The sequence below is a fragment of the Hyla sarda genome, chromosome 3 (genome assembly GCF_029499605.1).
Source record: "Hyla sarda isolate aHylSar1 chromosome 3, aHylSar1.hap1, whole genome shotgun sequence".
Classification (NCBI taxonomy): Eukaryota; Metazoa; Chordata; class Amphibia; order Anura; family Hylidae; genus Hyla; species Hyla sarda.
Window position 1 is genome coordinate 328,412,488 of NC_079191.1, and position 11,457 is coordinate 328,423,944.

At 44.0% G+C, this 11,457-nt stretch overlaps 1 protein-coding gene across 1 annotated transcript; it reads left to right on the top strand.

Moving 5' to 3' along the window:
- Positions 1 to 8,822: 8,822 nt before the first annotated feature.
- LOC130362568 (uncharacterized) lies at positions 8,823 to 10,592 on the top strand. Its single transcript, XM_056567258.1, has 2 exons — positions 8,823 to 8,868; positions 8,982 to 10,592. Exon 2 carries the CDS (start codon positions 8,985 to 8,987, stop codon positions 9,825 to 9,827), a length of 843 nt encoding a protein of 280 aa, XP_056423233.1. The 5' UTR covers positions 8,823 to 8,868; positions 8,982 to 8,984; the 3' UTR covers positions 9,828 to 10,592.
- Positions 10,593 to 11,457: the final 865 nt, after the last annotated feature.

Consider the following 11,457-nt stretch of genomic DNA (forward strand, 5'->3'; position numbering starts at 1 on the left):
GTTTCAAAACTACAACTTCCAGTATGTACTGACAGACCATGCATGCTGGGAGTTGTACTTTTGCAACAGCTGAAGACACACTGGTTGGAAAACCTTCAGTTAGGTTCTGTTACCTAACTCAGTATTTTCTAACCAGTGTGCCTCCAGCTGTTGCAAAACTACAACTCCCAGCATGTACTGATCGCCGAAGGGCATGCTGGGAGATGTAGTTATGCAATAGCTGGAGGTACGCAACTACAACTCCCAGCATGCAGAGACAGCTGATTGCTGTTTGGACATGCTGGGATTTGCAGTTTTGCAACATCTGGAGGGCTACAGTTTTAGAGAACACTGCAAAGTGATCTCCAAACTGTGGTCCTCCAGCTGTTGCAAAACTACAATTCCCAGCATGCCCTGACAGCAAACAGTTGTTTGGGCATGCTAGGAGTTGTAGTTTTGCAAGATCTGGAGGGCTACAGTTTAGGGACCACTATATAGTGGTCTCAAACTGTAGCCCTCCAGCTGTTGCATAACTACATATCCCAGCATGCCCAAAAGAGACCCACAATACTAATATTATTTGAAAAAGTATAACAATCTTTATTAGACAATATAAAACAAACAATTAAAAATAATTAAAAGGCAGAGGATGACCTTAGGCAGGAGACAACAAGTGCCAGTGAACCTGGTATGGGCGATGTAGGTATTCAGTCAGGAGCATACACAATGTAAAACTGGCACGGCTGCAGACTCGTAATATAGTATAATATAGATATAACATCTAACATACATCAGTATAACATGGGGAGCAGCAATGCAGTATAACAGACATGAATAGGGACCCAAAATGGGTAATACCTAAAGAGACTACCTGTCATATACCCACAAGCCAGGAACACCAAGCACCAACACCCCAACGCACGTTTCGCGTATGGGCTTCGTCAGGGGGCGTGTGAGTTGTAGTTTTGCAACATCTAGAGGGCTACAGTTAGAGACCACTGTATAATGGTCTCAAACTGTACCCTCCAGATGTTGCTAGGCAACTCACCGGCTTCCGTCGGATCCAGCCGCACGTCATCGCCGCCCGCCGATCTCCGTCGCCCGCAGCCTCCGTCGCCCGCCCGGATCGGTAAGTGGATCTTCGGCGCCAGTCCCCGTCGTTTCACCGTCCTGCGCCGCCTATTGTGGGAGGGCAGGATGGGGAAAACGAAAGTAACCCCCCCCGCCCCCGATCTGCTATTGGTGGTCGCATCTAGACCAACAATAGCAGGGATAGGAGGGGTGGCACCCGTGCCACCTCACTCCTATCGCTTCAGGGGGATCCTGGGTGTCTTAGACACCCGCGATCCCCCTTACATTCCGGGTCACTATAGACCTATAATGACCCGGAATCGCGCAAATCGCAAGTGTGAATTCACTTGCGATTTGCCGCGATCGCCGACATGGGGGGGGGTCTGATGACCCCCCTGGGCATTTGCACGGGATGCCTGCTGAATGATTTCAGCAGGCATCCCGGTCCGATCTCTGCCCGGCGCACGGCGGGGACCGGAACTGCCCATGTCGTAACTGTACGTCATGGGTCCTTAAGACCCAGGGTGTCAGGATGTAACGTTACGTCATAGGTCCTGAACGGGTTAAAGGGGTACTCCGGTGAAAACCTTTTTTCTTTTAAATCAACTGGTGCCATAAAGTTAAACATATTTGTAAGTGACTTCTATTAAAAAAATCTTAATCCTTCCAGTACTTATTAGCTGCTGAATGCAACAGAGGAAATTCCTTTCTTTTTGGAACACTGATGACATCACGAGCACAGTGCTCTCTGCTGACATCTCTGTCCATTTTAGCAACCGTGCATAGCAGATGTATGCTAAGGGCAGCATGGTGGCTCAGTGGTTAGCACTGCTGCCTTGCAGTGCTGGGGCCTTGGGCTCAAATCCCACTAAGGACAACAATAAATAAAGAGTTATTATTATTATATTGACGTCAGCAAAGAGCATGGTGCTCGTGATGTCATCAGAGAGCATTCCAAAAAGAAAATCATTACCTCTGTAGTATTCATCAGCTAATAAGTACAGGAAGGATTAAGATTTTTTAATAGAAGTAATTTACAAATATGTTTAACTTTCTGCCACCAGTTGACTTAAAAGAAAAAAGGTTTTCACCGGAGTACCCCTTTAAGTATAAGCATACAGGTCATACCTTTATATAAGCATCTGGTGCCTTTACATTGCAGAAAACTATTCTATGGGAGCCAAGATTGTGAAAGAGGCATGCCAGGGTCCACCATGTCCCTGGGCCGCAATGCCTCCCTCCTAAAGTTACACCAGCTCCCAGTTTAAATGACACACATGGCTCACCTGTCAGCGTACAGGCCATGTGTAAATGCTGCACTTACTAGTCCATGGGGTTTGTGAAAGGTGAGCAGTAAATCTGACAGGTCAGGAACCAAACCCATAGGCACATCTGTGTACTGCAAACCTTATTCACTGCACAAGTAAGGGATTGCTGCAGACAGGGAGCAGGTGTGACATCACAGAGGGGACACACAGCAGACCCAAGGCCACACTTCTTATGACCCTCTGGACTCAAAAAAATAAAAAAGAGTTTTGTTTTTTCCAACAAATTAAACAAAATACCAGCATATATAAAGGTATAGGATGTATCTTTACACAAAAAAGTTAGATGACTGTGTCAGGAGTTTTATAAACATAAACCAGGTGACTGGTGGAAGGTTAATTGAATAATTAACCTGAATTTGTAGGAGGGGCCGAGGCCTAAATTAAAATCCGCTCTGCGCCTCAGTGTCTGTCACGCTTCGCTTAGTACCCTTCTTGTGAGCTTGAATTTCCCGCCCTTTCTGCGAGTCCGGTCAGCGCTGCTCCCACTAAGACGCTAGTAGGTGTGACGTCCCTGCCTGATAGCGTTCCCCATATTATGCTGCTGTCCGCGGCCTTTGCAGTGAATAAGTGGTTTCCTGGTGTAGTGACCTTGGTTCACGGGACGGCCGTCGGAAACTGTAAGTGAAGGAAGAGCTCAGGGCCGTAGGTTTATTCGCTTATTCAGCTGTACGCACGGGCTGTCAGGCAACATAGGGAGCTGTGGTGAGTCCGCAGACTCGGCAGGGACTGTCTCCACTCCCCCTTACCTTATATGGATCTGCATGTCCAATAGTCATATTGTACTAGGCCATTCCACAAACAGTCACTAGAGGGGGATATTGTGTAAGGAGTGTGACGTGATAATCGTGTATGATGAATTTGTTAGGGGCATACTGTACTTCCGTTCATACCAGTACTACTGTAATCATTTATCATTGTTGTCTTAGGTAAGTGAATGCTGGGGTGCCCCCCTTATGTGCTATGTATTTATCACACTAATGGGAGGTTGATGATAAATATGAAGCACATGAGCAAAATAGGAATGTCGCGTTTATGAAGAGGGTTTTTTTTTTTTTTTCCTACATGCAACATTTTCACATCATATTCGCGACCACTGCAAAGGGAAAACTGAAAGTTGCTGAGGTAAGGATGTTTGCAACTTCATGCCTACCCACAAATGTTGCAAAAAAAAAAAGTGCCCACAGTAAGCAAAAAAGAGGTTCTAAACACCACGATAAATATCCCCCTATATCTTCATGTCTTTTTACTGTTCTGCTGGTGGCGCTGTGTACACGAATTATTGCTGGTCCCATACTGATCTCGGGCTCTTCATTCTGTTGGTAGGGGCACATGCATCACATGATTTTGGTACTTTGCCACAGGGTCATGCCCACTAGTCTGGGAAAGACACTATATACATGCATTGTAGGGATCGACCGGTATCGGGGTGTTTTATTTATTTATTTATTTTTTTAAGGGCCGATAATATGTGGAGGTTAGGGCCGATAACTTATACCGATATTCCAGTCCCAGTGTCCCCATCATTATTAAGTGAGGGTAGCGGGGAGGCAGTATGAGGAGCCCGGGCGGCTGCACTGTAATGTCAGCCCGGGCTCCTTATAACATATACCGGCGCCGCAGACTCCTAAATCTCCTGCTGTCCTTTCACATTTCCCGCTGGGTCCTGTGATTGGCCAGGACCAGCAGCCAATCACAGGACCCGCCCCCCCCCCCCCCGGCCTTCACCTGCTCTGTGTGTGTCGCTCTGTGTGTGTGTGTGTGTGTGTCGCTCTCTGTGTGTGTGTGTGTGTGTGTCGCTCTGTGTGTGTGTGTGTGTGTGTGTCGCTCTCTGTGTGTGTGTGTGTGTCGCTCTGTGTGTGTGTGTCGCTCTGTGTGTGTGTCGCTCTGTGTGTCGCTCTGTGTGTGTGTGTCGCTCTGTGTGTGTGTGTCGCTCTGTGTGTGTGTGTCGCTCTGTGTGTGTGTGTCGCTCTGTGTGTGTGCGTGTCGCTCTGTGTGTGTGTGTGTGTGTCGCTGTGTGTGTGTGTCGTTCTGTGTGTGTGTCGCTCTGTGTGTGTCTCTCGCTCTGTGTGTGTGTGTCTCTCGCTCTGTGTGTGTGTGTCTCTCGCTCTGAGTGTCTCTCTCTCTCTCTCTCTCCCCCCTCCCTTTGCAGGACTACAACTCCCAGCATGGCCTTAATGTAAGGACATGCTCGGAGTTGTAGTTGTGCAGTGCAGGTGAATGGCAAGCTTGTCCCCTGCCCCCAGCTGGAGGACTACAACTCCCAGCATGTCCTTACTGTAAGCGCATGCTGGGAGTTGTAGTCCTGCAGCTGGGGGCAGGGGACAAGCTTGTCACTTGCCCACACAATCTCCTGCACCACACAACTACAACTCCCAGCATGTCCTTACTGTAAGGGCATGCTGGGAGTTGTAGTCGTGCGGGGCGGGAAATGTGCGAGCAGGTGATAATAAATGTACTAACCCTTTTTTTTTTTCTCATTTCAGATCAGTGTATCCTGTGGACTCCTTCGGATTCGGTGGACTACTTCGATGTCCAACGTTTTTCTTTGATTTTAATAAAATGGTTAACGAGGGCTTGTGGGGGGGGTGTTTTTTCCTTACTTTACTTGATAGGCTTAGTTGTGGAAGCTGTCTTATAGACGGAGTCCATTACTAAGCTGGGCTTAGCGTTAGCCACAAAAACAGCTAGCGCTAACCCCCAATTACCCCGGTACCAAACGCCACAGGGGTGCCGGGATAGAGCCGGTACAAACAGGCCCGGAGCATCAAAAATGGCGCTCTGTGGCCTAGACGGTAACAGGCTGGCATTATTTAGGCTGGGGAGGGCCAGTAACAATTGTCCTAGCTCACCCTGGTAACGTCAGGCTGTTACTGTTTGGTTGGTATTTGGCTGAGAATAAAAATAGGGGGGACCCTATGCGTTTTTTTTTTTTGTTTTTTCTTTTTAAAATAAATAATGAAATATAAAAATAAAAAAAACACACAAGGTCCCCCCTATTTTTATTCTCGGCCAAATACCAACCAAACAGTAACAGCCTGACGTTACCAAGATGGGCGCGGACCATTGTTACTGGCCATCCCCAGCCTAAATAACGCCAGCGTGTTACCGCCTAGGCCCAGGAGCGCCATTTTTGACGCTCCGGGCCTGTTGATACCGGCTCTTTCCAGCACCCCTGTGGTGTTGGGTACCGGGGTAATAATTGGGGGTTAGCGCTAGCTGTTTTTGTGGCTAACGCTAAGCCCGGCTTAGTAATGGACTCCGTCTGTAAGACAGCTTCCACTACTAAGCCTGTCCAGTAAGAAAATAAAAAAACACAACAGGTTTAAAAAAAAATTTATTACAAAAACATTCCCCCCACAAGCCCTAGTTAACCATTTTATTAACATCAAGCAAAGAAAAACGCTGGTCGTCGTAGTCCACCGAATCCGAAGAAGTCCACAGGATACATGGATCTGTAGAAGAAGTAACAAAAAAAAATGGAGTAAGTACATTTAGGGAGAAAAGTGTTAAAAATTTAATAAACGCACACACAATATATATATATATATATATATATATATATATATATATATATATATATATATATATATATTTACACCACTTTGCAGCTTTGAAAAAAAAAATGTGTTCTGTAGTCATTATTTGGTTTTTGCTTATGCTTTGTGTGCTAAAAAAATGGTATTTAACCCCTTAAGGACCGGGGTTTTTTCCGTTTTTGCATTTTCGTTTTTTGCTCCTTGCCTTTAAAAAATCATAACTCTTTCAATTTTGCACCTAAAAATCCATATGATGGCTTATTTTTTTGCGCCACCAATTCTACTTTGTAATGACATCAGTCATTTTGGCCAAAAATCTACGGTGAAACGGGGAAAAAAATCATTGTGCGACAAAATTGAAAAAAAAAACGCTGTTTTGTAAATTTTGGGGGCTTCTGTTTCTACGTAGTACATTTTTCGGTAAAATTTTTTTTATCTTTATTCTGTAGGTCCATACGATTAAAATGATACCCTACTTATATAGGTTTGATTTTGTCGGACTTCTGGAAAAAAATCATAACTACATGCAGGAAAATTAATACGTTTAAAATCGCCATCTTCTGACCCCTATAACTTTTTTATTTTTCCGTGTATGGGGCGGTATGAGGGCTCATTTTTTGCGCCGTGATCTGAAGTTTTTAACGGTACCATTTTTGCATTGATAGGACTTATTGATCGCTCTTTATTCATTTTGAAATGATATAAAAAGTGACCAAAAATGCACTATTTTGGACTTTGGAATTTTTTTGCGCGCACGCCATTGACCGAGCGGTTTAATTAATGATATATTTTTATAATTCGGACATTTCCGCACACGGTGATACCATATGTTTGTTTTTATTTACACTGTTTTTTTTATTGGAAAAAGGGGGTGATTCAAACTTTTAATAGGGGAGGAGTTAAATGATCTTTATTCACACTTTCACTTTTTTTTTTTTTGCAGTGTTATAGGTCCCAAAGGGACCTATAACACTGCACACACTGATCTCCTATGCTGATCACTGGTTTCTCATAAGAAACCAGTGATCAACGATTCTGCCGCATGTCTGCTCATGCCTGGATCTCAGGCACTGAGCAGTAATTCGGCGATCGGACAGCGAGGAGGCAGGAAGGGGCCCTCCCGCTGTCCTGTCAGCTGTTCGGGATGCCGCGATTAGCCGCGGCTATCCCGAACAGCCCGACTGAGCTAGCCGGGAACTTTCACTTTCACTTTTAGCCGCGCGGCTCAGCTCTGAGCGCGCGGCTAAAGGGTTAATAGCGCGCGGCGCCGTGATCGGCGCTGCGCGCTATTAGAGGCGGGTCCCGGCTTCACTATGACGCCTGGCCCGCCGTGATAGGACGCGGGGTTACTGTGTAACCCCGCGTTATATCAGAAGAGCAGGACCAAGGACGTACCGGTACGTCCTTGGTCCTTAAGGGGTTAAAGGGGTACTCCGGTGAAAACCTTTTCTTTTAAATCAACTGGTGCCAGAAAGTTAAACATATTTGTAAATTACTTCTATTAAAAAATCTTAATCCTTCCAGTACTTATTAGCTGCTGAATGCTACAGAGGAAATTTTCTTTTTGGAACACTGATGACATCACGAGCACAGTGCTCTCTGCTGACATCTCTGTCCATTTTAGCAACCGTGCATAGCAGATGTATGCTAAGGGCAGCATGGTGGCTTAGTGGTTAGCACTGCTGCCTTGCAGTGCTGGGGCCTTGGGTTCAAATCCCACTAAGGACAACAATAAATAAAGACTTATTATAACGTCAGCAAAGAGCACTGTGCTCGTGATGTCATCAGAGAGCGTTCCAAAATGAAAAGAATTTCCTCTGTATTATTCAGCAGCTAATAAGTACAGGAAGGATTAAGATTTTTTAATAGAAGTAATTTACAAATCTATACATACCAGTAACAAAGAAAAGGGGTCTGCAAACTCACAGTAAGACGCTAGCTGCTAGTCAACACAAGGTCCGTTCATGGGGAAGGAGAGAGAGGGAAGCTCAGGAGGCGATTAACCGGTTGATTTCATGCACATGCACTTCATCCAGCCTTTGAATTACGTCATCGCAATCGTAATTTACAAATCTGTTTAACTTTCCGGAGCCAGTTGATTTAAAAGAAAAAAGGTTTTCACCGGAGTACCCTTTTAAAAGTGATTTCTTGGTTTTTGCTCATGTAAGCCAAATTTATCAACTCCCTGTGATAGTATGATAAATGTCATACATAAGCAAACAAAAGCAAGAAAAAAAGGACTACAGAATTTGCTTACCAAAGCAACGATGATAAATGTCCCCGATTATGACCTATACTGTCGGTGGTTTTGCTTTGTTTTTTTTTGTTTTTTTTTATTTGCATTTGCTTTCCACAATACCCCTATGAATAATGCCATAAAATCAGTATACTATTATGCATATAAGCACTAATCACCTGTTGGAATGTTAGACCGGAACAAGCGTGGTTCTGACATGAAACAGCCTATTGTCTGTCTGTTCCTCTCCCCTGCACGAGCAATCCCCTCCCTGCTTTTGTTCTGCAAGCTAGCTGTATTCATCAGATGTACTAGAAGTAAGCAACAATAAAGACCGATGATATCAACAGTCATGAGTGCTCTATATATATTTCTCTGTACAGTTGGATTGCATCTACTATTGTTTTCATACAGAGCATTCCATACTAGCATGGCGGATTCGGTCACTCCTAGAATATGAGGTTGATAGGAAGCAGTGCCTAGTAAACGTTTTGTTCCTTTGTATTCTCTCCCTATGTTCTGTCAATCTGTTCACAATTCTTCATTCAAATACAAATGTTTGTAATAAATGTCAGTTAGCATGGCACTTTGTTTTTTTGTGTTTTTTTTTAAGGATAAAATAGGATTGAGGTATATAACTTATGCTTTTCTGTTATTCAGGTTCAAGGTCTTAAACAAGCTCTGTTCTTCATTCAGTTCCTAATCACAACAGTTTACGGTAGGGGTTACTTTTGTTAGAACATTAGTGTAGTTGGATGCATTTAGGATGCTTGGTCACTGGTTACAAATGATGTATTAAATGTCCTAATTACTTTTGTCTGGTTACTACAGGATATGTCTCACTCTTCTGAGGATGAAGATAACTCCTCTATTTCTCTGTCCCCATCAAGGTTCTCCGAGCAGGGTAGTACAATGTCCCTGAGATCATGGACTATCCCAAAGATTACAGCAGAACTCCGTCGTCGGGGGATTCCTTTTTCAGCCACAGCTAGGAAAGCTGAACTGTTTAGGTTACTCTGCTCCAAGAGCTCACCCTCCAGTGAGGACAATGTTACTCTTGCCACTATAAACAATTCGCTATTGCAACTCCATGTTATGTTAAACAGCTTGTTGGCTTCACTTAATGATGTTCAGCATAGGTTAGAGGTGGTTGAGGCTCGCACAACCACTTCACCCATTGCAGTAAGCTCTGGCAAGACCAGCATTGTTCCGGGTAGTCAAGTTTGCATAGGTTCTTCTATATCTACGCCAGTTTTAACTAAAGTCCATTTCGTGCCAGAATCTATCAAGCAAGATATTCTGAATGGAAAGGAATTTAATTTAGCGTCCTTATTGATAGACTATCGTGATGTCCTAGAAAATGAGTGTTTTTCATTTGGGGAGGTGTCTGTCATTATGAAGGCCAAAGACCCTAGACTTAACAGGAAGTTAAACATTTCAGAATTTGTGTTGGCTTTTAGTATCTTTCGAGACGTGCTGTGCTCTGTTAATCCGGGTAGGCGGGAAGAGCTTGATCAATATCTGTATACAGTAGTAGATCTGGGTTACAAGTATGGTGGATTTATGTTTTATGATCATTTTCAGCGAAAGCCGCTGCCTCTTTGGCACAATTCCAGCGGGTTATCAATTGGGCCCTATTGGATACAGAACTCTTCTGTTGGCACTTTGCAGGATTAAGGGCCACAGTATGCAATACATGCCATTCATCCTTACATACTACTAATTGGTGTCCTAATGCCAATCAGAATGCCATTCCTGGTACTTCTAATGCCCTCTCTAGTACACACACTGCCAGCACACAATCTCCTCCTGGGGTGGACAAGTTAGGGAGGCCCATTCACTACCTCGGTAAAGTGCAGATTTGTAACAATTACAATGTTTTGTCCTGCAAATATAGCCAATGCCGGTTATTACATATATGCATATCATGTTTCAAAGCACACCCCAAGGTCCAATGCCCCAAAACAATTGGTTCTGGCTTATGATTAGGCGGGATCTTACAGATTTCCTGTAATGGGTTTGCTTTTGGGATTCACAGTGGGTTCATTACACTTTTCCAAGATACTTTTGAATGCAGGAATCTGTCTGCTGCAAAGTTTGTTATAGGCCCCTTTAGGTAATCACTATTTCTAAGGTGGAGGGTCAATCCCAGTGGGTGTGTGTAAAATTCTTAAATAAATATCAGTTAATTTACAATTTGTATGTTTCACATTCCTCACACGTTTCCAGTCTTAAATAATTGAGTTCTCGTTGACGTACACATCTGTAGATGAAGCCATGCAGAGAATCCTTACACTAGATCCAGGCACATGGCTGTCCAAAACTGACATATCATCTGATAATTTTAAACTCCTGCCTATCCATCATTGTAGCTGTGGCACAGAATTAAGTGGGAAAGGAATTGTTGTTTTGTGATTAGGTTAACTTTTACAATAAAGACAATGTAGGAATACAGACCTCTAGATATAAATGTAATGTTAAATAATTAGACTAAATAGCTAGTTGTACTAAAAACAAGTTTAACGTAATTGTATAGCAATAGATAAGTCCAAGCAGGGCCCTTGCTATGGACTGCATACAATTAAAACACTCTGTATGTGAATACATAAAATGAATGAATGGATAGATATCAGCAGTTACAGCCACCCACAGTCCTGTGTAAATTCAACAAGGTATTGTTAATCCAATAGGTGTGGTTCAACAAGGTATTGTTATATCCAGTATTGTTATAGATAGTAACAGATTTGCAGTTGTTTTGTAATAAGGTTTGATGCTCCGCACCGCTGTGTGAAGATCTCCAGAAAGTGTCAGGGCAGACTTCGCTTCTGTGGACTGGCACGGCTAGGCGGTCGGCCTGGGATGGTATAGATGTCCGTATGAAGGAAGGTCTTGCTGTGTCCGGAGTGGCACAAATCTGCGTGCGGCCATTAACTACGGTGGAAGGCTTGCAGTGGTCCGGCTGTGAGTGGGAGCGTTACGTCCTCATGTATCAAGTGCTGGCAGGTGCACATCTGGGCGGTGGGCCTCAAACTGGGGGGTTCCAGCAGTTTAGAATGGTGGATGTAGGTTCTAGGATGTAGTTCTTCTGGTGGGTGGTCTGTGTTGCTGGGTCATACATCAATGCTAGACACGTTTCGGGGTGTCCCCTTCCTCAGTAGCAGTACAATGATATAGTGGTTACCCCATGTGGGTATTGGTCTTATATAGTCCATAAAATGGTGACGTTAGTGGTAATTGGTATTTTGGACCGGCTTTTTCGCCTGGAGACACTCAAAATGTGGACCAGATTGACGTTATTAACTTGACT

Bases quoted from the DNA above. Each gene is read 5' to 3' on its own strand.
- LOC130362568 (XM_056567258.1), top strand. From the start codon at position 8,985: ATGTCTCACTCTTCTGAGGATGAAGATAACTCCTCTATTTCTCTGTCC.